Source organism: Topomyia yanbarensis, chromosome 1, assembly GCF_030247195.1.
Source record: "Topomyia yanbarensis strain Yona2022 chromosome 1, ASM3024719v1, whole genome shotgun sequence".
Lineage (NCBI taxonomy): Eukaryota > Metazoa > Arthropoda > Insecta > Diptera > Culicidae > Topomyia > Topomyia yanbarensis.
The window spans coordinates 32,299,474-32,325,995 of NC_080670.1; the positions used below are offsets into that span (position 1 = coordinate 32,299,474).

Genomic DNA, 26,522 nt, shown 5'->3' on the forward strand with positions numbered 1-26,522 from the left:
CGCCCTAGCCCCCGCAGTTAAATAAATTTATTCCGAAGCCCACCCTTCGAGAGGGTAGGTAAAGAAAAGTTTCGCTTTTCCCACCCAGATTCCCATACAGAGGGCGCGCATCATCGAAGTAGGTGAGAAAAAAAACGAACTAACACATAACAAATTCGCTTCACAAGAAACCAAATTAAGTTCAACAACTTTTCAATTATCGAAAGTAATAAGCTGATGGTATGTAAACAGCGCCCGGAATTCAAAGCTGGCAGTCTCGAGAAGAAGATGAAGAGTATGCAAAACTTTTTTCTATGTGTTTTTTTTGCTCTTTCGAAGAAAACTCGGGTCGATTGATGCGGTTAAAAACTGGCAATTTCATTCAGGTTTTCGGTCGGGGCCTTAAAGCGATTTTTTTCTGTAAATAGTATTTACTAGCTCCAACATGGGATCATTTTCAAATATCTACATACACAGGTCTTTTTAAAGAATTACAAATAAAATAATCAACTCATTTACAAGACTCGTATCTGCGACCTACTAAAACCCTCAACTCGCCAGCTATCCGAGAAAGTGTGACACATTTCCTACTCGTGAATCGCGTCTAGAAGAAACGTGCTGCGATGGTCCGAAGCGGAAAACTCAAAACAAAAAACAAAAAAAACAGTAGGCCTTGGCCGAAATTACGCAAGTCGCGGCGGAACCGTCCGTTACCACCAACCATACCACACTCCACTCCTGCTGGCAATTGCATCAGAGGATTATCGGTGTTTTGCCCCGGTCCGATATATGTGTCTGGATCGGGAAGCTATAATACTTTTTCTGGTATAATTGCCTCAGCCAACCCGAAATCAGAACCACCAGCCGCAGCAGCAGGTGTCGAGTGAAACGCGCAAAGCGATCGGGCGAAGGCTCGTGCGTTTCGGTTTAACTGAATGGGGAGGCGTGCGCTTAAGTACGCGGGACTCCGTAGCGGAACGGTTTGCGGGATGGACAGAGCTGGGGTAGGCTAGGGGGACGGTGCGGTGCGGTGGGTTGATTTTCGGTAAAAATGTTTTGTTCGCTAAACATTTTTTTTTGGTGGTGATGATGATGATGATGATGCTGTTTTCGTAGAATAGTTGCAAGGTGCAAGCTCATCAACTGAATCTGATGGGGAAAACTGAAAACAGTTTGCTCAGAACACTGTTGCCTCAGCGATTGGAAGGTATTCCCAACGAAATGTTTTGAGTTTTGCTGTTATTTCTCATTTGATGCATTAGTGACGTGCATCGCGATGATTCCAGTTCACTTTAGGTTTGGTTACACCGGGAGGTCGCCTGGTACCGTTTCGGTTTGTACTATTCACTAACGATTTTTGTGTCAAATCAATTTGGCTGATTTTACAACATCGACATTGATCGCTCTCAAATTAATAATGTTGAGGATAAAATTTAAAAAAATCACATTTTTCCCTCGTTCATTTTACTAAATAGCAACAATTTCCCACGAACGCACAACCGTTTTGATAGTCCAGTATCGTTAAAGTATTTTAATAACTCAATTCTTTCACACACTCTGAAGCGGTAAAACTTGCTATTCTAAAAAATCTCGTAATTCATAATTTAAATGATTAGTATCGATCCCCATTCGTCTAACGCCCCACCTCTAAAACCTCTGATAAACGACGTCCAAAAAAAAACGGAAAATCAGCTTCATCTCCACTCGGTGTACAAAGCACACACCACTGACCTAATCTTACTGTGAAATTGAAACTCCAATCGATTTTCTAGAGCATCGAAAGGGAAGCCAAGAGGAGATGCCGCAATTGAATTATCTCATTTTTTGGCACCGTATAATAGCCGTTCGGATATAGCGAAACAGCTAATCACCTTAATTGAGCCAATCAGTAGCGGCCAACCGGTTGTTGCTGTCGTTGTTGTTGTTGTTGTTGTGGTTTGCGAGGTGGAATATTTTATGTGAAGCAAGCCCCGAAGAGGAGTAGGAGAATGAGGAATGAAAAGTGATTAACAGTCTCTTGCAGCCGTAATTTAGGAAATGGAAATCAACCTGCAATGATTGGTCTGCATCTTGAAAATATTTCGTGTTTAGTACACTAAACATTTAGAATCTGGTTGATTTTTAATGGTGGAAGGTTCTTGGAAAATACGCCGTAAAAATCGTGCAAAAAAGTTTGATCTTTTAAAATTGTTGCATTAAGCATCGATAGTGGCGCATCGAGGAGACCGAGAGGGGCTGCGAGCCTTTTTATGTTTTTTTTTTGTTTTTTTGTCTTTCTCATATAGAAAGGTTATGCAATCGCTCCAAACATCGACTTTTTAACCGAGGCCCTGAGGGCCGATTCACATATACCATTCGACTCAGAAAATGTCTGTGTGTGTATGTGTGTATGTGGGAAAAAAATGTCACCTCTGTTTCCCAGAGAAGGCTGAACCGATTTGCACAAAATTAGTCTCAAATGAAAGGTGCAACCTTCCCATCGGCTGCCATAGATTTTTTTTGTTGATCGGAATTCCGGTTCCGGAGTTTCGGGTTGAAGAGTGCGGTCACACAGCAAATTCCCATATAAACTGGTACCACGATGATATCCAAATGATGCAATACATATTAAAATGCATGCAACATTACTTGTATTTGCGGGTCTAGATTAAAAATGGCCAATTGAAGTAGTTTTGACCACATTGGCCACCTATGACGGTTCCTGATGTCCTCGGGGAACTTGCCAAATTCCTAAGTTAATATTCCGTCGATTTCTCAACGAATTCTTGATCGATTTGAGCAAACTTGATTTCAAATGACACTGCCATTATCTGCTGTTGAATTTTATTCCGATCTGACTATAGGTTCCGGAGTTATAGGTTGAATAATGCGGTCACACAGGAATTTCCCATATAAACCGTTACAATCGTAATATCTCAGAGGTTCAAAATCTACTGAAATGGACAAAAAATAAGGGCCGAGTGTCATATACCATTCGACTCAGTTCGTCGAGATCGGAAAATGTATGTGTGTGTATGTATGTGTGTATGTATTTGTGTGTATGTGCAGACATGACAATAAAATTTCCACATCGGTTTCTCGGGGATGGCTGAATCGATTTTCACAAACTTAGTCGCAAATGAATGATACAACGTTCCCATCGGCTGCTATTGGATTTGATTTTGATCCAACATTTGCTTCAGGAGATACGAGTTGAACAGTACGGTTACATAGAAAATCTTGTTATAATTTGTCCACATCACATTTCTCGGCATTTTCTGAACCGATTATCACAAACTTAGTTTGAAATGAAAGGTACAACGTTTTTATTGGCTGCTATTGAATTTTGTGTGGGGTTTGACTTCTAGTTCCGGAATTACAGGTTGATGAGTACGATCACGCAGAAAATCCCGATTTCAACGGATACTGCGATGAATGTATAAAGGTGATTTTTTTTCAAAAATGCAACCACAATTACTTGGATTTATAGTTCTAGGTCACTAGGGCATTGCAAAAAAAAAATTTTTTTTATTCTCAAAGGCCCCCCTCTCATATTGTGATAAATGTCAAAGTAAGCTCAGATGCCAAATTTCACATCATTTGGACAATTTTAGATCCCCACCCACTTCGCTTGAAATTTTTTGAAATTGGTACTATGGGAAAATATGGAGGATAAACACATTAAATGCAATAACTTTCGAAGTAGCAATCAGAAAATTACAATTTATACCTCTTTTGAAAGGAAATAAATTTATTATTTAGTAAATATATCTTTATGTTTCTAGAAAAATACGGTAAAGTGAGGTACTGGGTCATTTTGGCCCCAAATCCCCTATTTTTAATGATTTTTCTGCTCCGTGATGCAAATCATACATATTTTGTAGTTTTTTAATGTGAAAAAATCTCAGAAATCGAACGGAACCCTTTTGACCTTAGTCCGAATACGAGAAGTTGGGGTTATAGGGCTTTTTGTCAGTCATATTAAATTTTATCATTTTCTCATGCATATATCTCTATTATTCTTCAATCAATTTTCATAAAATGTAACTTATTGAACGTGTAAAATTCTGAGGAATAAAACAAAAATAAAAACTTTAAAGGGTAAAATTCAGAAACATCAAACTTTTTGATATTTACTCTACAAATCCCATTTTTTTTCATTATTTGTCTTAATACCTCAACTTCCCCTATTTTTCCAGGAATGAAACTTTTCTCATGTGATCCCTAAGCATATTTTAAACTAAAAGTAGTAAATAAATAAGAATTGTTGTTGTTAAATGGAGTTAATATGTGCATTTTATGATAAAAATGTGAAATCGACACCATATGTCAGATAATTTGATGTTCCTGAATTTTACCGGTAACGAATCTATTTTTGTTATAATACTAAGGATTTTCCACGTTCAACAAGGTATAGTTTATGAAAATTGAGTGAAGAATAATAGAGATATATTCACGAGAAAATGATGAAGTTTAATATGAATGACAAAAGGCCATTTAACCCCAACTTCTCGTATTCGGACTAGGGTAAAAAGGGTTCCGTTCGATTTCTGAGATTTTTTCACATTAGAAAAACTACAAAATATGTATGATTTGCATCACGGAGCAGAAAAATCATTAAAAAATAGGGGATTTTGGGGCCAAAATGACCCAGTACCCCACTTTACCGTATTTTTCTAGAAACAAATATATCTTTACTCAAATACTAAAATTATTTCCTTTCAAAGAGGTATAAATTGTAATTTTCTGATTGCTACTTCCAAAGTTATTGCATTTAATGTGTTTTTCCTCCATATTTTCCCATAGTACCAATTTCAAAAAATTTCAAGCGAAGTAGGCGGGGGTCTAAAATTGTCAAAATGATGTGAAATTTGGCATCTGAGCTTACTTTGACATTTGTCACAATATTCGAGCCTTCGAGAATTCAAAAAAATTTTTTTTTGCAATGCCCTACTAAGTCATTAACAGTCACTCAAAGTTATTGGCACCATCATTGGCCACCATCGCCGGATCCGGCGGCCCAGGCGGAAGTATCCGAACTTAAAATAACAATTACATCGGTTTCTCGGAAGTGGCAAGACCAAACCTAAATGAAAGCTTTTACTACTCCGTAAACTGCTATTAAATTTAATTTTGATCCGACTTACGGTTCCGGTGTTGCGGGTTGTGGCATGCGGTCACATAGAAAATTCCGATTCAAAATGATATTTTTTTTATTTCGATTATAGAGGTTTTAACCTTTAGGTCATTCGCCTCTTCGGGTTGGAAAAATCTCTTATGAAAAATTTCTAACCCTATGTGCGGGGTCGGAACTCGAACCCAGGTGCGCTGCGTACAAGGCAATCGATTTACCAACTACGCTACGCCCAGCCCCTTCAAAATGATACCTCGATGAAGGCAAAAAGGTAAAAATTTCGCTAAAAGGAATATATCTGTGTCATACAACTTGCATTAGCAGTTCTAGGTCATTGACGGCCAACCGAAGTCTCGTCGACCGCATTGACCATCGTAAACAGTTCCGGAAGTGCCCCGGAAGAATCGCCACCTATAAAAATTAACAAACTCACATCAGTTTATCGGGGAAGGTTGGGACGATCTTCACAAACTTAGTCCCAAATGAAAGGTATATAAGCCATAGATATCTATAAAATTTCGTACGAATCGATTATATGGTTCCGGAAATATAGACCGATCCTTCCGGTCACCTATGAAATTCCCACATAAGCCGGAACAATTTTTTTTGGGGACCACATGAAATTTCAGAAATCGAATTCGTTCTTTCGATGCCAAATACCTCCAAAACGACTAGATTTTATGTTATGTCGAAAAAATGTTCGGCTGCTATTGAATTTTATGTCAATGAATCCGTTTCCGGAGTTACGGCTTCACCCCTCAAAAAGCAAAGAATCTCGGAGGACCGGCTAGTCACTGAACTTGTAATTTGAAATACAAATGATCGAATGTTTTCGGGGCTTCGATTCTCTCACTGATAAAACGACAAAAAAGAGGCTTACAATTTCGTTGGGTCTTAGGAGTGATGCTTCTTGAAGTCACAATTATAGCTTGCCTTTTCGAGGGTTAAGAGTGCGACCACACATATAAACTGATACCCCTATAAGAGTCCACATCACTAGTGACATCCCAAAGTCGCGTTGACATTGGCTATCTACGACGGTTTCTGAGTGCATAAAAGTAGGAACTGAATAGGAAAATTTAAAAATCGAATTTATATTTTTTATACCTAATGTCTGTAAAATGCACGAAACGTCGAAATTTGATGAAATCTAGAAAAAAAAAATTAACAAAGATTGTTTTTTTTTGCATTTTGGCAAATTTTTGCCTTCGCCTTTCTCATATAGAAAGGTTATGCAATCACTCTGAAAATCTTCAACCTAATTTTCTTTCGACTGACATAGGATTTATGAATTTTACAGGAGCATAGCTAGGGAAGAAAGGAGGACATCAGGTCCGTGGCTGGCGAGCGTGTGTAGGTGCAAAGTGTATTAAGAATGTAATAAACATTTTCACAATTATATTGAACATAATCGGTCATGGAGTCAAAGTTTGAAGAAATGAGAAAGGCACAATTGCACCGCTAGGTATATTAAAACAGGTGTTTATACTCTACTCCGACCTAACTACCTAACGGTCAACCACAAGCCTGGGCGCGACCCTAAATCACAACCTTCGCTCAATCCGCATCTCGCTAGCCCCCACCGGGCGTAGCACCAAATCCCCTTTCACGCGAAGTTTTTTCATCGATTTGTTGGGGAAAATTTTGTACCACGCCAACAGCCTCACCAGCGCGATACGCATCTGTAGGTTGACAAACTTCTGACCGATGCAACTCCGGAAACCCATACTGAACGCCATAAAATCGAAGGCACTTCGCGAATGACTATTCTCCTCGGAAAACCGTTCCGGATCGAACCGCTCCGGCTCGGGATAGATGTCCGGATTGTGATGAATGTTGTAAATGGATATCATCACAGAAGTTCCGGTGGGGATTTTCGTTCCGTCTGAAAGTACGGTCAATGAAAGAATCAAAACTTTCTTCGTTAGGGATGATACTTTTATACATACCAATGACCACATCTTCCAGCAACTCTCGTCCAATCATCGGAATAGGTGGACAAATTCGTAGCGACTCCTTGATCACCATATCCAGATAGCGCATGTCCTTCAGTGACTGCTGCGTCAACGGACGATTCTTCGCGTCCCCTTCCAGTATTCGTTCGATTTCCTCGTAGACCCGCTGCTGAACATCCTGGTGAAGCGCCAGCAACAGCAAAATGAAGAATACTACCGATGTAGTGGTTTCCTGGGCACCACCCAAAAACGTCATAACCTCATCACGAATATCCTGATTGCTCATCGAGCTATCCTGCAGCAATAGGTCGATAAAGCTGATTCGTACCTTTCCGCATCCACCGTCGTCGTTTGTTTCCATCTTTTGTTGTAGAAGTTTGCGCCTGGAGTCGATCACGTTGTCAGTGAATTGATGCATTACCTTGATCATCTTTCGAAAGCGCCAGTAGGATGCAGCGAGGTAGTGGAGGGGCCAAACTCGAAGGAGCGACCAGGTGCGTTGAAGAATTACATAAGGACTATCACTAATGGCTCGGATGTACTCGTCGTTTGGATTGTCAAACGCGTTCACCGTTATGCCCATTGAAGCTTCTGAGGATAAATGGCGGATTGTGATTGATGATTAACTCTTCCAAACCAGAACTTACCGCAAATACTGTCAATCGTAAACAACGCAACGTAACTCTGCAAGTCGAACTCGTTTCCATCCGAGAACTGTTCCAGTTTGCTCACCAACCGGTTCGTCGTCGCCTCAAATACGGCCAAAAAATTATCCAACATCTTGAAATCGAACGCCGGCGCAATGATTCGTTTTCGGTGCACGTACAGTTCTCCGTAGGACGTTGCCAAACCCGACCCGGTAATACACTGCAGATTATCGTAGGTGTAGTGCTTCTTGGTCATCTTCGACATCAGCACTTCCTTGACGGCACTCACACTGGACAGTACCAGATTGAATCCACCCAGCGGTTCATGTAGTATAAAATCAGGACCGTGCCGTTGGAACAGGCGCTGCATCAAGGGTAAAAAGTCGGACGCTTCCTTCGGCAGTAGGTTCAAATTTCCCAAAATAGGTAACGATTTGGGTCCGGGAAAGTTGGCTTTTACGTTTCGATACTTTGCTTCACGTCTGTGATAGGCGTAGAGGAGACTTAGAGTTAGCAGGGCGACGAGCACGAGAACGGTGACCATGTTGTGTGGATAAATAGCACTGCAGCGGGTGAGTGGTCGATGCTAGTAAGTGCGCGCAGTCGGTGAGGAATGTTGAATCGCAGGTGTTTTAGTTCTGGTACACGTTCGATGATTTTTTTTTTGATATGACACGTTTCGAATTGGCACGTTTGGTGATATTGGCTAACTTACCGTCGCACAGTGGCGGCTCTTCAAACAAAAGTCGGACAAAACCTCAAATGTTACTTAATTTGGCTGAAAATCACAATTTAAGCTAATTTTGAGGTGCTGAGCTCATTTTTGATGTCAAAAGTCGCAAAATATTAAATGCATTTTTCCATACAGTGTCATTGAACCTTTCTTATAACTATGATCCCGTTTTCATGATAGATTTTCCGTTACTGTTCACCAATGGCAACAATATCATAAAAAAAAGAAGAACACTACTTAAAAACCATTGTTGAACGTGTTGGTTTACTGTAGATTGTCTAACTATTTTCCACAAAACACCATGTGTCTCCATATCAGCAACAAAGCTTCATAATCTCCTTAAACCTTTTTGCGCACCTAGGCGCAGAACGAGACCATGATATTCGAAAAGTAGAGGTAATTTCACATAGAATGTATACTATGTGACCGTTCCGAAATGATTCCGAAATTTGTACAGAATACATTAGTGAACAAAGTATTTTTGATCTGACCACCTTAAACATATTTAAACTAAAAAGTCATAGTTCCAAGCAAATTTACCAAATGTGTTTTACTCACTAACCAAGTTCTTTAGTTCCTCTACACAATGAAACTAGTTGTGCTAAAATCGAACCAAAATCAAAAGAGCAACATGCATTTGAAGTGAACAGAGCAATGGTGGTTTCGGAAATGAAAATCATTAAAAAATCCGGACTTTGGTACGTTTAAACTCGTGTTAAAAATCGTGTTCTTATCCAATGATCATTAAATTTCGAATATACATCATTCAATACATGAGAAATTTAGGAAAAATATAATATATCAATATTTCAAAAATTAATTTTTGAGGTTTTGGCCAGCCTCCGGCCACTGTGCGTCGTTGAAGCTAACTCACTAGAAATTAGTTAGTTTCCTACAGACCTGTTTGTTGACAAATAACTGATTGGCTAATTTGAAAATCTTGAGAAAATTGTTGAATGCTTGCTTCATATGTTCGAGTAGGAAGCACAGAAAGAAACTGCTCATAAAACGGTCATTTGCAACGCAATTGCACTCTGGACTTGGTGACACGTTCCCAGGTAGTACATTAATCGTATTTGGTTTAACGAACGAGCAATATTGGAAGTGGCAAATAAAGAAAACAATATCTGACGTATCGGACTTTCGCTGTCGGCTGTATGGAGGTTGAATTAAAATTGTTTAAAAAAATTATATATAGGCCACTCTCGGTAGCCGGCTGCCCAGAAATACATCAAAAACTAAACAAGAGCTTCTTTTTTATGTGAGTTGCAGGGGCTCGCAAAAGCAAGTTTTTTTCGAATAAAATAAATAATTAATTTCATTTAAAATTAAAACTTCGATTAAAACTATAAAAGAGCAACTCAAAAAAAAATGTTAAGTAAAATTTTCATTCAAAACATTAAAAATTCAACCGATGAAAGCCCACAAAAATATAGGGACTTCGCGGTAGTCGGCATTATTTTTATAGATTTTATGTGAAAAAACAAAACCATCGTTTTTCCCTCCCCTAGGTTGAGAAGTTTGACAGTATTGCAAACATCGTCAAACATATTGCGTGCATCAATGCCAAAGAAGCTCCGACAGACAATTGCTTTAAGATGGTTATTGCATTACACCTCGATAGTGGTGCATCGACCAAGGAGACCGAGAGGGCTTATGGGCCTTTTTAATGTATACGTGGCGTGGCCGACTGGCGCGTCGACGTGGATTGCCTTTACTGTGGGCCGTGTTTGCAGACATTGTTCAACAGCTTAATGACAGCGTTTGTGAGCGAGCACGGCTCGCAGTGGGGGTCATTGTGTGTCAATCTATCTGTCGGATTCGTCATCGTGCGCAGACGCATTAAAACAATATAACAGTATTAGTTGTGTTGAGCACTAATAATTGTAGTTGTAGTGTACAATTGGTATGTGCTAGTCGTATGTCTATCTGTGTATGCGTTCGTGTGAGTATTTGTGACAGATTGGGTTAGGCAATGGATGCAGAACTGGCGTATATGATGGAATAGTGGGTAATTCTTACTTTTTCGTGCATTAGATTCAATTAATTCGGGAAGATCGGATTGAATGAATTATGGTACGATTATTTTACTGACGCAAGTGAATCATCCATTTTCGGTCAGCATAGCACGAAAAACTTCTAACAGAATGCAATTGACGTCAGTGGTAAATACGTGTCATTTGGTAACATTTAGAAGATTTGAGTATTTTGATTGCATGTTACATATGTTCTCTTCTTCTAGTCTGTTTTCAGTACTTCTAGTAGTTTGCTTTTCCACTGTGTACCGAAAATAATATCAATCAATTTCGTTTCTACTCAATTTCTTTCCTTTTTTCTTCATTTGGTATGTTATTTATTGTTATATCTTAAATTAGATCCATGCTAACACACACTAACACAATGAATTGCATATTCGTTCATCTACACTCACAATCTCTATCATTCCAAACGTACAAACGTGGCCTTCGCGATTACACAAACACGAACGCCCGCGATCTAGCCAACATTCAAACACTCCCGTAATTTAATAAACGTTTTAACACATATAAATTTACAAACGTAGTCTCAAGCATCAACTCACCGCTCGCGCAATCATGAATCGCTCTCGTCCGGAAGTCGCTACCCTCGATCGTAGCAGCCCAAACTCATGCCTCCAGTTGGACCAATAGAAAAAAACTAGACGACACGTTACATGGTGACATGACCGAGAACTAGTGAAATGGGAGAACTCACTTTCTTCGAGCATCTGAACCATACATTAAATTTTAAGTGTATTCACGGCTCGCGCGCGATCATTAAAGAACACGCGAACATGCGAATGGCCACACGCTTATAAAAAATAAAGTATATACGCGAAGTTACATACACGCTAGCACACGCGAAAAAAAAAGTTCACATTCAAACGCTCGGGACCTTCGCGATTATCCAGGCACATCTACGTCCACGATCTTGCAAACAGGATAACACCCCAGTGACTAAGTGAAAGTTTTAGCACTTGTAAATTCGCATACGCGATCTCAGGGTGAACCTCCAAATGCTCGTGTTCACGCGATCATGAATTGGTTACGTCCGGAAAACCCTATCCTCGGCCCTAGTAGCATAGGTCCAATGCCTTCAGGTGAAGCAAACGAAAAGATGACGCTCATATCCACTAAACAACACTTTCCATGGCGACAAAAAAATCGAATTTAAACACGTGAAGTCACATACACACGACAAACAAACATACAAATGCTTGAGCCCTTTGCGATCATCCACACAACTTACACCCGCGTTCTCGCCGACATGATAACATAATCTGAACGTCTCAGCACTTATAAACATTTAAACGCGTTCTCAACCGTGAACCTACAATCTCCCACGCTCGCGCGATCATGAATCGGTCACTTCCAGAACTCTCTACCCTCGATACTGGAAGTCTAGGTTCATGACTTCAATTGGACCAATTAAAAAAAGAAAGCGCTCTTCTTATCCACTGGACAGCACATGGCGATATGACCGGGAACTCTAGTGATATGGAGTAACTCACTCTCTGTCAGAATGTGAACCGTACACCGAAAAGTAAATACCAGAACGAAGGTCCGCGTGGCAATCCAAGAACACACGCGAATATGTGAATGGCCTTACGTTTACAAAATCGGATTTATACACACGAAGTCACATGCACGCAAGCACACGCGACAAACATGCGCAATCAGGAATCGGTAACGTCTGGCAATCTTTACCCTCCGTCTCCTAGTAACGTGAGTCAATTCATTCAGTTGGGCGAATCAAAAAATAAGGCTCATGTCTACTAGACAACACATTCCATGGCGACATAACTGGAAACTCTAGTGATTTGGAAGAACCCACTTTTTTCTAGCATCTGAACCGTACACCAACGATTAAGTATCAGATTCAAGGTCCGCGCGCGATCATCCAAGAACACACGGAAATATGCGAACGGCACCCGGTTATGAAATAGAATTTATACACGCGAAGTTACGTGCACATCATCACACGAGACATACAAACGCACACGCGATCGAACATGTTAACGTACAAACGCTCGAGCCCTTCGCGATGATGCTCACGAAATCCCCACACCCGCACATATCTGAACGGTACAGTGAATATCACTTTTAGAATCATGGCCCACTACAATTGGCTTTAAGCAGTGTTTTAGTGGGTGATATTACCCGTCTCGTTTGCAATTGTAGTGAGCGATTCGGACGGGGAGCTCTTCCGAGAATCTAGCTCTACAGCTTCAGTGGGACAATTGTCTAAAAAAGGAATGGCAATAACAGTTATATAATACAAATAAAAAATAATATGAGGGTGGGCATAGCGTAGTTGGTAAATCAATTGCCTTGTACGCAGCTTACCTGGTCTCGAGTCCCGACCCCGGAATTTTTCATAGGAGATTTTTCTAACCCGAAGAGGCGAATGACCTTAAGGGTGAAACCTCTATAATCGAAATTAAAAATAATAATATGAAGATGACATCAAAAATAGAAATAACAGAAATAAAAACCGAAAAAAAACTGATACAACAAATATAAAAAAATAATACGTGTAGGCACAACAACAAAAATATTAAAAATAACAAAAGTACCTAGTGTATCGGTAGCTTGAGCTTGTGCGACCACCCCGTGCTGCTACTCCATTATCGATCTGGACTAGCTGAAGTTGCACAGAGAATAAGTAGATAATTATGCTTGGGAGTAGCGAAACATCTTTCAATGTACAACTCCTGGTAATCCTAAAGTATTGATCAATACCGGCGCCGGCCAGGCCCGAACGTAGATCGAGGAAGGAAAGGGAAGGAATGGTTGGTCCGATACTTGCTTTTGCTAGAGGCCGTATATACTACTGCGCACTCCACAAGTATCACAGGAGGAGGATATTTTTGTTAGTAAGAGTATAGAAGTTGGATCACTTCTTCTTTACCGAAGCCAGAGAGTTGACTTCACTATCTGGACTAGATATCACTATCTGGACTAGATAACTCATAGACCGGGGACCAACGGCTTTACTTCCCTTCCGAAGGAAGACGTGACCACAGATTTTTTCACCTCAGAAAAATCTCAACGACCTCGGCTGGAATTGAACCCAGGTAAATTGGAATGAGTGGCGGTCACGCTTACCACTCAACCACCGGCGCCGTCAAAAAAGGACCTAGTATATCGGTAGCGTTAAAAAACAAAAGTCGCTGCAAAAATTACAAAAAAAAACAAAACTATTCAAAGTTAATACAAATAAATGAGAAAAAAAGCCAAAACAGCAAAAATTATGAGCTTTAATTTTTTTAATATGTCAAATTTTGTTCAAATTATTTTCTAAATTGTAGTTTTGCCCTGAAAATGAAGGCATAGACCTTCAAAACGTTGGTGATATACGCAATAAAATACGCTTAAAAAATAGTAAAAACAACAAAAGGACAAACAAAGGAATAACAAATAACTAAAATACTGAGAAATCGACGTCAAAAAAACCAAAACAAGAAAATTAGCAAAAGTAGCAAAAAGAATCCAAAAAGTAGGTAAAATTACAAAAATAGAGGAAATAATTACACTGATAAAAATAGAGAATAAAAAACAATAATAATGATAATAACCATCATTTTAAACAGTACAAAGATAACAAAATTAACAAAAAGTTCGGGTGTAAAGATTCACCCTATATGAGCAATGCGACCACAAAAGTATGTGTTGTTAGCTGGCGGCTTCGAATACGATTACTCGAAAAAAAAATGGAAGCCCTGTTTAGTTTTTGATGTATTTCTGGGCAGCCGGCTACCGAGAGTGGCCTATGCATTTTTTTAAAACAATGCTGATTCAACCCCCACACAGCCGACAGCGGGATTCCGATGTGCCAGATACTGATGAGACGAAGTCGCGTTCGTTTGATTAGGAAGGTGGAAGGGATATGGTTGACAAGATACATTTTATAAAAATTTGTTGTGACGACACAGAGAATTACAATTACATTTTCCATATAATAATGGCAACATTTCACTGCAAATTAAGTGAGAAACAGTGAATCTCTGAAGGCGCCTCGTCGTGTTTTGCTGATACATCATACCTCAAAATCTGCTGGACCAATCATTTTAACATTTTGCACATTTCTTCTTCATATTTCCCGAGTAAATAAGAGAACTTGTATTTTTGCTCGTTTTTTAGTTTTACGTAGCACTTTGAAACCTCGAAAAAATACAGCGTACACCATAACTCAAAATCTCCTGGACCAATCGTTTCGAAATATCGCACAGTTCTTCTTCACAGCATTGCCCAGGTAACTACGGGAGCTCTTTATAAATCTGAACCGTACACCAAAGATTAAGTATCAGATTCACGGTCCGCGCGCGATCATCCAAGAACACACGGGAATATGCGTACCGGCACACGATTATAAAATAGAATTCATACACGCGAAGTTACGTGCACGTCATCACACGAGACATACAAACGCACACGCGATCGAACATGGTAACGTACTAACGCTCGAGCCCTTCGCGATGATGCTCACGAAATCCCCACACCCGCACATATCTGAACGGTACAGTGAATATCACTTTCAGAATCAAGGCCCACTACAATTGGCTTTAAGTAGTGTTTTAGTCGGTGATATTACCCGTCTCGTTTGTGTATTGTAGTGAGCGATTCTGACGGGGAGCTCTTCCGAGAATCTAGCTCTTTATAAAATTTCATTAAAATTGTTTTTTGATAACACGTTAACCATCTTTCAGCAGAAATCGAACTTTTAGATTTCTGCTAAAAGATGGTTAACGTGTTATCAAAAAACAATTCTAATAAAATTTTATAAAGAGCTCCCATCATTACCTGGGCAATGCTGTGAAGAAGAACTGTGCGATATTTCCAAACGGTTGGTCCAGCAGATTTTGAGTTATGGCGTACGCTGTATTTTTTCGAGGTGCCTCCTGAAGATTCACTGTCTCTCACCAATACATTGCGATGAAAATTTAGCGAAATAATATTCAAATGTTGCACAACTGTATGGAAATATACTGAATAGACAAACACTCTGCATCGCTAAAAAAAATTTCTGCGAACGATATTTTTGCTCACTGAAAATGCATTGGACAAATACCGAGTCAAATATTTTCCCATGTAGAACGTAAGTAGGATGCTCCGGGTATGTTTCATTTTTTGGTATTTGTAAATATATTCGCTCGGAAGGTCATGATTTGGCAAGGTATCTGTAGGTGTGGAAGCAAAAAGTTTTCATGACTGGAGCGATTATGTATAGAAAACTCTTCAAGGGTGAGGCATTGATTTAAATTAATGACACAATTTCTTTTCTGGTGATACCAGACCAAAAGTTGTGTATTTACCGTCGCTCCAGTGACAAAAATTCTATTTTTCCTGCAACTACACATGCCTTGCCAAATCATCACACGAAAGTCTGGTGAAAGTCCAACCTGACTTAGCTACGAATGGTTTCATGACCGGATAGTGTTTTTCCTTATCCTATGTTTTATCCATAGCTGGAAATTGAAACTTTGTGACATCTTAGAACTTCACTAAGTCAAGCTTTTGGGTTAATAATATTGTTGATATAGTAAGGGGGGAGTTAGGAGGGGTTCCTGATTTTTTTTTTACTACGTAACAGGCCGACGTGGGTACCCGGGTACCCACAAAACTGAAATGCCAATAACTAAGATAAATTCCAACCGATTTTGGTGCTTTTGGATGTTTTGGATTCAAGAACTCATCCGCTTTTGGACTTGGTGAAAATAAATCGGGTTACTTCATTCGGTTCCCGGGAATCCGGATTTCCGGAAGCAGGTTCAAGTATTGGAATACTATTTGTGAACTTCAATGGAATTCTAACAATATGGGTATCAAAATTCTTGGAATTGCATCAGTACGCTGTATCTCGTGGTTTTGGAACCATTTGGTGATAAAACCCCGAAACGGACATTCCAGAACAGGCTCCCAGGGGGCCGTGAGTGGCCATTCCATTCCAATTCCATTTTTTAAATGCCATAGGGTCCCGTAATAATAAATAACAGACTTCCGAGACGATTTGAAGAGTTTTGATACTCATATTGCTAGGACATTATTAAAATTAACAGATCATACCCTAGTACTGCAACATTGCCCCGGAAAATGCGGATTACCAAGTATCAGATCCATTCATTCGGTTCAATTTTACAAATTAAAATATCGGAAAGTTGTTAAATCCAAAAAATCCAAAAGTGTCCTAGTCGGATAAAGGAAGCCATAGTTATGAGCATTTCAATTTGAGGGTACCCACGTTAGCCTGTTAAAGGTGTTTTTTGTTGGACACATAACTCCTATACAGGGTGTTTGGTTCATGGTTAAGAATCTCTCGGGGGGTGATAGACTGCCATATTTGGAGAAAAAAATTGTTCTACACATACCATCAAATCTCAACCGTTACAGAGTTATTGAACTTTTAGTGTAAAAAACTTATTTGTCTTAAAATACCTCTAACTTTAAAAGTATACTTTGTATTTTAAATGTTTTAGTTCCATTCGAAAGGTGAGAAAATTTCGCATTGAGTGATGCCCTCATATGTTTCAGCTATCAAGTTTAAGTAGCCTTTTCAAAGTAATTTATTGAAAATTAAACAATTTTAAACGATTTTTCGTTAATTTCTTGAAAATCCTAATAGTTAACCTCATCATTTTAATAATTCAGATTGTTAGTCTTGATGAACTGAATAATTCGTTCGTTCGTTGACATGATACACTTACCTTTTATTATTTTCATGATTTTGGGTTATTCAACTTGGATATTTTTTTCTCATTTTCACTAGCACCAGCTCTAATTGAAAAATTATGGCACTTATTGTACTTTTTTTTTCTTTTTATTCGACAGCCAGGAAAATTTTACAGTGAAAAATGTATTAATACCTTTCAGTTAAGTGAATTTAGTATTCTTTTAAAAGTAAATTAGTGTAAAGTTAGCGCTATTATTAGCATTTTCGTTAATTTTCTTAAAATAGTAAATAATAAACATCACCATTATTATCATGGAAATAATGCATCTCAGCAAGTTCTACAATTCTTTCTTTGACTCCATTCAATTATCTCTTTTGGTTTCGACGCAAAATCGTTTTTATCACATAGTTTCATATGCAAAAATAACGAATTCGAACGAACTGCATTTGTGGCGAGGTCATGCTGTGTTAACTATAAAATAGCAGCAAAATGAAAAGAGATACAGACAAAGTGTCAAATAAAAAGTTCTTGAGAACATTAAGGGGCATCAAATGAACAATAGTAACGATAAATTTTGTTGATTAATAATTAGAATAATTAAAAAACTCCAAAAAACACAAATTTTGAGTTTTTTCGTTAGTAAAAAGTCATTTTGTACACTTAACTAAAAGATATTTGTACATACACTGATAGGACATTTTCTCAGCTTTCCAATGAAATCTTGTAAATAACGATATAAAGCATATTTTTTAGATTAGAGTCTTTTAAGCACTTGCAAGTCGGTTACAGAAAAAGTATAGTAATGAAATTACAAAGAAATGAGAAGAGATAGAAATATGACGTCAAAGAACAAATTATGAATCGTCCTAAAACCCAACTTTTGGATAATGGATATTATCATACTTCATTATTTCGAGAAAATTAGCAAAAACCTCTTCAAAAACACTAACTTTTAACTACTTTACAGCTAAAAGGTAATTAAAACTAATTACTTAAAAGATATGAGAACACCATTCAATAGGAAATTCTCACCTTTCGAATGGAACTGAAACATTTAAAATATAAAGTATACTTTTAAAGTTAGAGGTATTTTAAGACAAATAAGTTTTTTACACAAAAAGTTCAATAACTCTATAATGGTTGAGATTTGATGGTATGTGTAGAACAATTTTTTTCTCCAAATATGGCAGTCTATCACCCCCCGAGAGATTCTTAACCATGAACCAAACACCCTGTATATAATTTGGCTTTAAAATTAAATATTTTTCCGTCAGGAAGCCAAACACCAAACTGTTTCCAAAAAGGGTTCCATGAAAAAAAAAAAAATTGGTTACACACCATCGTTAGAGCGGGAAAACAGAATTAATGCAGAAGAAGACTGTGTGAAAAAATCAACCAGTAGCCCCTGAGAGAAAGAGAAAGTCATCGTGCGCCATTGTGCAGCGCCTTCTGGAGCTAATAATTCCCTGGGGCGGCGGCGACAGATCGAAAACGAATCAAGCTCAGGTGCGCAACTTATTAACCCATTAGTCCCGAAAACGATTGACCCCCCCCCCCCCCCCCAGCACGTTTGAGAAGGCGTTCCATTCAAAATAATCATAACAACGCAATTGTCACACTACGTACAGCCTACTACGATAGTGAAACTGTTTCCCCCAGAGCGCATCATAATCGGCCGTGAGCTCGGTTTTTGTAATTGAATGCACCACAGACGAAACTCGCGATAACAGAAAACCCTATTCGCACACTGAAACCGAAAGGTTCGAAAAGGTCCCATCTTTTGCAGCCAGTCGAGGGTATGAGAGTGATAGGTAGTAGCCGGCAATCAAACAGCAAATAAACATACAAGGAAAAAGAAATTTCTGCGAGAAAAGCTGTAACAATACTTACACGTTGCGATAATTATGAACACTTGTGTGTGTTCCTTCACCACCACCCCACCCCCCAACGACTTTGGTGCCCTTCGAGCCCTCGCACTCCGAGCTAGAAGTGGCGAAAGTGCGAACAGTGGTATTGTCCCATCTGTTCTCACGCATTAACGTGTGTCTTTGTTTCCATCTCTTTCACCCGGATTGGACGGTGATCATCATTGTTGCGTTGAGTTATTAGCTCACGTGTGAACCGAGGAGTGTTGGTTTCCATAGAAGAAAAAAAACAGCGACTAACGTTTTGGAACCTTTATTTAATGTTTCTAGAATATGAAAAAAATCCTATTCAACATGATTGCCCCTAATATCGGTTAAATTTACTTATTTATCTCAAATAAAATTCAAATTCAATTTTATTTCTTCAGTCGAATGCTAATAAGAATTTTTTGTTAACCCGAACGAGACTTAATTGTAATCCAATAGCACCTGTAGGTTAGGCAACGCCCTTCTCAACGGTTCCAAATCGTCGTACTGAACCCGTTGGAAACCATGCTTCCGGTGAAAGAGTAAACACGAATCCAAAACCAACTGTCTCAGGTACAGTAGCTTTTTGTTGAGATCAGTTAGGAAGAGAGTTTCCTGCAAACCAAATAAATTAAGGATCAATAATATGTACAAACTCACGTCCTGAACAACCAACCAGATGACACTCGACCAGTATCAATTTCTGCACCCGATTGCACGGATTAAGATCCCGCAGCGCATCGACAGGAATGGCAACGCCTCCTAGCTCGAACGTGTTCAGTGCGGGAAATCGATCCAAATGCTCGAAAATTGGCTGAGCCTGTATGGCTCGTGCGCTGAAATGAATGCACAGCCTACTGATGGTAACGATGTTGTCCGATATAAACTGCATCGTCCTCTCGGCATCCGTTCCGGTGGTGTGAATAAAAAAACGCTTCAAACTGTCCACCTTGAAGTAGAAATTGGACTCGTCCGTCACGTTGATCAGCGTGAGGTTCTCCAAGCTGGGGACGCTGATCGGAGGGGTCACAGGTTTCACGTAAGGATAATAGTCACTGATCAGCAGCAACTTCAGCTGGCTTAGCTGCGACAATTTTTCCAACGCCTTCGGATTGTTAATGTTCAGATCGGAAATCACCAAATCCACCAGCTCGGTTGCATACTCGCAGATCGCAGACAGCATCGATTCTTTAAGACCCATTCCCAGGGGAATATATTTGGCACGGGTGTCGATCAGCTGCAGCCTTCGACTGCGAAGCAGCCGCTCGGAAACGCACGACTCCAGCCGAAGATCCGTCATGTTGAAGTAAAGCGATTCGGCATACTCGGAAATCAGTCGGACGACATATTTGACGATCTTGAGCCGGGCTTCGGTTAACGGGCTGCCCAAATTAGCCTTCAGGATAATGCTGTAATAGTCACGATCCGATTTCTCCAGGATCTGTGCCATCTGCTTCAATCGAACCAGCGATTCGTTCAGGCTGATAACCATCCGGAACCGTTTAATGTACAGCTCGGAGAAAATGATCTGATTCCATCGATGGCAGACGAGAGTCGCCATTTTAATGTCCGCCAGTGGCAAATAGTCAAACACGTCGCAAAGTATCTGCAATAAAGCTCTTAGAAAGTGAAACAACGCCATCAAACACACACGTGTCACACACGGTCACTAACCTCAAACGGCATATCGTCGATGCTAAGCATCGAGGAAAATTCTGCGACATTCATTTTTGTCGCGTACTTTCGGCGTGACCCCTCTCTGTTTTGATTCGTTTTTTTTAACTACCCACTTTCAACGAGAGCCGCTTTGTCTGCTCTGCACAGCACTTCGCACGGATATCACTTTCCACGGGACTAGTTTCGCACAGTACGTTTTATTGATACTCGAATCGACACACTAAACCAAACGGGCACAAAATTAACGACACAGATCCGAAGAAACTGCGTCAATGCCAAGCTCGAACCTTGCTGGCACTATCCTCCCCGTTCACACAGCTGATTTGTCGGCGGCTTTGTGCGCTCTGCCAGGACTTTTGCATCTCTTTTGATTTTCTAATGCGGACGATCGATGAACGGGACGACGGAGCGTTCATTCGTGTGTTGTGTTTTGAAAGACGACGGCGTGATGGCAAAATAAACACAGCAGATTCTGATGCGAGATACGGGTAGTGAACTTGGACCCGGGTGCGCATGTCCGCCATCAGCTGATCGGCGCTTGCGAAAGGGTTCAAGTCGCGCGGTCGTGGAAAATTAGCGAAGGATGACAAAATAAATGATAGAAATAGGAAAAGTTGAACAATATTTCAAGTACACAAATAGTGATAAATCGAAAAAATATAGATTTTGGAAGTGGGTAAACCAAAATCACAAACACAATTGCTTAGCTGTCGTTCACGACTGTTGTGTGACTGCTTGGATTTACAGTCTAATTGATCCCCGTTTAGTGCTAGTTGCTAATGAGATGAATTCGAAACATAAAAACCTAACTTTATCTAAAACTATCCACTTAGTGAAAATAGCAAGCATGAAATAAAATGTCAAAAAATACAGTAAAATACTAAATAGAGAAAAAACAAAACTTGAGCAAAAGTAAAACAAATGAAAAGTAAAGTAAAAAGAACAACCAGCATTTTTTTAATAATAATAAGAACGGGAAAACGGCAGCTAAAGAAATCGAAATAGCATTTAGTGTAATAAAAAGCAAACAAAGTTGAAGCAGTAATATTATTAAATAAACAACAAATATCACCGATACCAAACGTAGCGCAATAAAAAACAATATACAAAGTTCACAATCGTCTGAACTCTCGATCGAAGCAGATCGTTTTCTTGTGCTGTGCATAGAGTAGATCAATATAAATATATACATTGTGAAGGCCAGTCATTGTTTGCGGCAGGCTTTGTTCGCCGGTGCCTAGGTTGGTGAAGTGAATAGTTCAATAACCGGACAAGCCGCTATATAAGCTAAGCATCTTTTTTTTTTTTTCTCATTTCCCTTTCCCCCGATCTGTCGCTACTTCTTAGATCCCTTTCCCCTGAATATAAGTTTCATCTCTCGTTTACACCACGTGCTATCCTCGTGCCTAAATGGCCGAGGGCGAAGTAACATTGGATGGGAATGATTTTCCCATGGATATACCGGATAAACCCGAAATTACTCCCTCCCCTGATTCCCCCAGTCCTCCTCGTATTAAAACATACCCACCCAGTTCAACTGGGCCCTGGGTGGTCTATTTCCGGCCCATTACGAAATCGCTTAATATTTTAGAGATCTCACGGGAGCTGACTGCTAACTACCCGGCCGTAGCTCAGATAACACGTGTTAGAGCTAATAAGATACGCATATTAGTGAATGACCTCGACCAGGCAAACCAGATTGCTCGCAGCGAGCGCTTTACAAAGCAATTTAAGGTGTATATACCTTGTTTGGCAGTGGAGATCGACGGGGTCGTTGCCGAACCGGGTTTGAAGTGCGAAGACGTGTTGAAGTATGGAGTTGGTTGCTTTAAGGACCCCTCACTTGAACATGTGAAGATTCTGGAATGCAAGCAATTGTATTCAGCAAAAACTGAGAATAATAAGACAACTTATTCATTGTCAGACTCGATTCGGGTGACTTTCTCCGGGTCTTCCCTCCCCAACTATGTCCTCCTGGATAAGGTTCGTCTACCGGTTCGCCTGTTTGTACCGCGGGTAATGAACTGCAGCAATTGCAAGCAGCTGGGCCACACAGCCACCTATTGTGGCAATAAGAAAAGGTGCGGCAAATGCGAGGGAGAACATGAGGATGACTCTTGCAGTGGAGAAACTCAGAAGTGTATTTACTGCGGGGGCCTTCCGCATGATCTTAAATCATGCCCCGCGTACAAACAGCGCGGGGATAAAATTAAGCGCTCCCTTAAGGAACGCTCGAAGCGCTCTTATGCAGAAATTCTTAAGAATGCTTCGCCATCTGTCCCTTCCGAAAATTCCTTTGCTCTTTTGGCTGGCGTTGAGCAAGAATCTGACGACCCACAAGAGGGAACATCTTTGGTTAACCCAGGGGAGTCCAGGACCAACACCGACAGTCTAAGCGGGGATGCGCTGGTAGCTGTTCTATCACGCGCGTGCGACGCCACTATGCCGAGAAAAACACTGCCAAGAAACGGCAGATGCCCGGTATACTGGTGGAGTGCCGAGATTGCAGCTCTACGGTCAGCCTGCCTCAGAGCTAGACGTAGGATGCAAAGAGCTCGCACCGAGGATGCAAGAGAGAACCGCCGTGAAGTGTTTCGAGCTGCGAAATTAGCCCTTAACAAGGCTATAAAAAGCAGCAAGAGAGCGTGTTTCGACAACCTGTGTGAGAGTGCCAACGCGAATCCGTGGGGTGACGCCTACCGGATTGTGATGGCCAAGACCAAAGGGGGCTCCTCACCCCCAGAACGGTCTCCGGACCGGTTGGCAACGATTATCGAAGTACTCTTCCCGTCTCGAGCCACAAGCCCCTGGCCACCTGCACTACGAGACAGTGCGGGCACGGTCGAAATGGTGGCTCCAGTGACGAACGAAGAACTACTCGCAGTGGCTAAATCCCTAGCAATGAACAAAGCTCCAGGGCCGGATGGAGTTCCGAACAACGCTCTCAAGGCAGCGATCATAGCGAACCCGAACATGTTCAGGCTAGCTATGCAGAGATGCCTTGACGAGTGCCGTTTCCCCGATAGATGGAAAAGGCAGAAACTGGTGCTGTTGCCGAAGCCCGGGAAGCCGCCAGGCGACCCATCGGCGTACAGACCAATCTGTCTGATAGACACGACTGGCAAACTGCTTGAGAGGATCATCCTCAACAGGCTCACCCCGTACGCGGAAGGTACGGACGGTCTGTCAAGCAACCAGTTTGGCTTTCGGAAGGGTAAGTCCACAGTGGACGCTCTCAACTCAGTGATAAATACTGCCGAGATAGCGATCCAACGAAAAAGGCGAGGTATTCGATACTGTGCGTTAGTGACACTTGACGTGAAGAATGCATTCAACAGCGCAAGCTGGGATGCCATCGCGCTCTCGTTACACCGGCTTAGCCTACCGGTGGGTCTGTACCGGATCCTGGAAAGTTACTTCCAAAACCGCGTACTGCTATACGAGACCGATGCCGGTCAGAAAAGGGTTCCGATTACCGCCGGAGTCCCGCAGGGCTCGATCCTAGGCCCGGTGCTATGGAACCTCATGTATGACGGGGTTCTGAGACTGAAGTTCCCTCCTGGGGTCAAGATCGTCGGCTTTGCCGACGACGTAACCTTGGAGGTCTACGGGGAGTCAATTCCTGAGGTAGAACTAACCGCAGAACACGCGATTAGCACGGTGGAGGAATGGATGAGCGCGAGAGGCCTGGAGCTCGCTCATCATAAGACGGAGGTAGTTATCGTCAACAACCGCAAGTCGGCACAACATGCAGTTATCCATGTGGGAGAAGTCGCGATCACTTCACAGCGAAGTCTGAAGTCTCTCGGAGTCATTATAGACGACAAGCTGACCTTCGGCAGCCATGTCGACTATACGTGCAAGAGAGCGTCGACTGCTGTTGCGGCACTATCGAGAATGATGTCCAACAGCTCAAAGGTGTGCGCCAGTAGACGTAGGTTACTGGCAGGCGTTGCCGTATCTATCCTCAGGTACGGCGGCCCGTCATGGTCAAGAGCACTGAGGGTAACCAGTTACCTACAGAAACTGGAGAGCACCTACCGCGTGATGTGCCTCAGAGTGATATCTGCCTACCGCACGGTATCACACGATGCATCCTGCGTGATAGCGAGCATGATGCCAGTCGGGCTGGTCATTCGGGAAGATGAGGAGTGCTTTGAGCTACGTGGAAATAGGGGAGCCCGCGAGCGCACCAGGGTGACCTCGGTCGCCAGATGGCAGCGTGAGTGGGACAACTCCTCGAAAGGTAGGTGGACCCACCGGCTGATACCTAGCATATCGAGCTGGGTGGGAAGACCCCATGGGGAAGTTCACTTCCACCTGACACAATTCCTGTCAGGCCATGGCTGTTTCCGTCAGTACCTCCACAGGTTCGGACACGCGGAGGTCCCAGTCTGCCCGGACTGCCCAGGTGTAGATGAAACTGCCGAGCACATACTGTTCGTATGTCATCGGTTCGACGTCGAAAGAAGAGCAATGCTTGACGTCTGTGGCTGGGACACAACCCCGGATACCCTTATCCAGCGGATGTGTCAAACGGTGGAGAAGTGGAACGCAGTCTCGGCTGCTACCATCCAGATTGCCAGTAGGCTACAGGTAATCTGGCGAACCGAGCAACAGACGGCGGGCACGGCTAACTAGTGATTGGTTAGTTGGAGCGAAAAAGGCCAAGCGCAAAATAAGAGAGTGAATGGTCTGTTCATGCCGAGGTAGGTTGGCGCAGCGAATGGCAACCGCGTAAGGGGTAAACCCAGCCACCCCGAAGCAAGACAGAAGAGTGAGTGTATAGGCGTATAAGTGGACTGCCTCATGCCAAGACGGGAGGGTCGTAGCGTAGTATGTTGGAACTAAGCTATCGATGCCTCATGGCGTGGCAGAGGAGTGAAAGGGTGAGCATCCAAGTCAGTCTCACACTGCATGTTAAGGGTGAGCATAAAAGTCAGCCTCACAGGTTGGTAGCAAGCAAGGAATGAAAAAGGTGAGCACAAAAGTCAGCCTCGCATGGTATGTCAGAAGTGGGGCCTAAGAAAAATGTCCCACATGGGATGCCAGAGGGAGTGACAAAGGTACAATAGAGTGGCACGATTGAGAGTGAATCAGGTGATAGGGTGAGCACCCAAGTCAGCCTCACATGTATGGGTAGGGCGAGCACAAAAGTAAGCCTAGCAAGGAATGAGTAAGGTGAGCACACAAGTCAGCCTCGCATGGAACGTAAAAGGTGAGCACAAAAGTCAGCCTCATGTGGGAGTGTTTGAGAGTGAATCAAAGTGTGATTGAGAGAGCACCCAAGTAAGCCTCATACAGGATGTATGATCGCGCGAGTGAGAGTGAATGAGTACATTGAGTACAGCCATCCCCCCAGAAGTAATACCGAGAGGTAGTTCCTGGGAGGAATGATGGCGGAGCCCAATGGAGTTTAGTCGGTATTAATGGCTGGTCACCATTCGAGTCCGACACGCCCCCAGTGCACCCCGTGTGGTAGATTGGACCCTACCGTTAGCACGTGTACTGGGCTAGGACATAAAGGTCTTCTCCATTGTAAAAAAAAAAAAAAAAAAAAAAAAAAAAGGGGAGTCCAGGAAGAGGAAAAATCAAGCTTCCCCTAGATTGCCTCGTAAGGGTGCCAAGGTGTCGTCCACTCAGAGTGCGCCAACTACAATCAATAAATCCAACGGAAGTGATGCACTAAAGCCGAAGCAATTTGCTCCAGGACTTGGAAATTTTAATTCTAACAAGGAGTATCCACCACTTCCAGGGACACCAAAAACCCCAAGTGTTCCCTTTTTCCAAACAAATACTCAGTCCAGTAGCGGACTAATGAAATTTTCTGACATAGT

At 41.6% G+C, this 26,522-nt stretch overlaps 2 protein-coding genes across 4 annotated transcripts in view; both read right to left on the reverse strand.

The window, feature by feature from the left end:
* LOC131677302 (cadherin-89D) overlaps positions 1 to 26,522 on the reverse strand; it is a 203,325-nt gene that overhangs the window by 59,257 nt on the left and 117,546 nt on the right. The gene's annotated exons all lie outside the window — the stretch shown is intronic.
* On the reverse strand, positions 19,279 to 21,163 carry LOC131677303 (uncharacterized). The gene is made up of 3 exons (XM_058957032.1): positions 20,683 to 21,163; positions 19,685 to 20,614; positions 19,279 to 19,623 (listed from the first exon to the last, which is right to left on the reverse strand). Exons 1-3 carry the CDS (start codon positions 20,734 to 20,736, stop codon positions 19,450 to 19,452), a joined length of 1,158 nt encoding a protein of 385 aa, XP_058813015.1. The 5' UTR covers positions 20,737 to 21,163; the 3' UTR covers positions 19,279 to 19,449.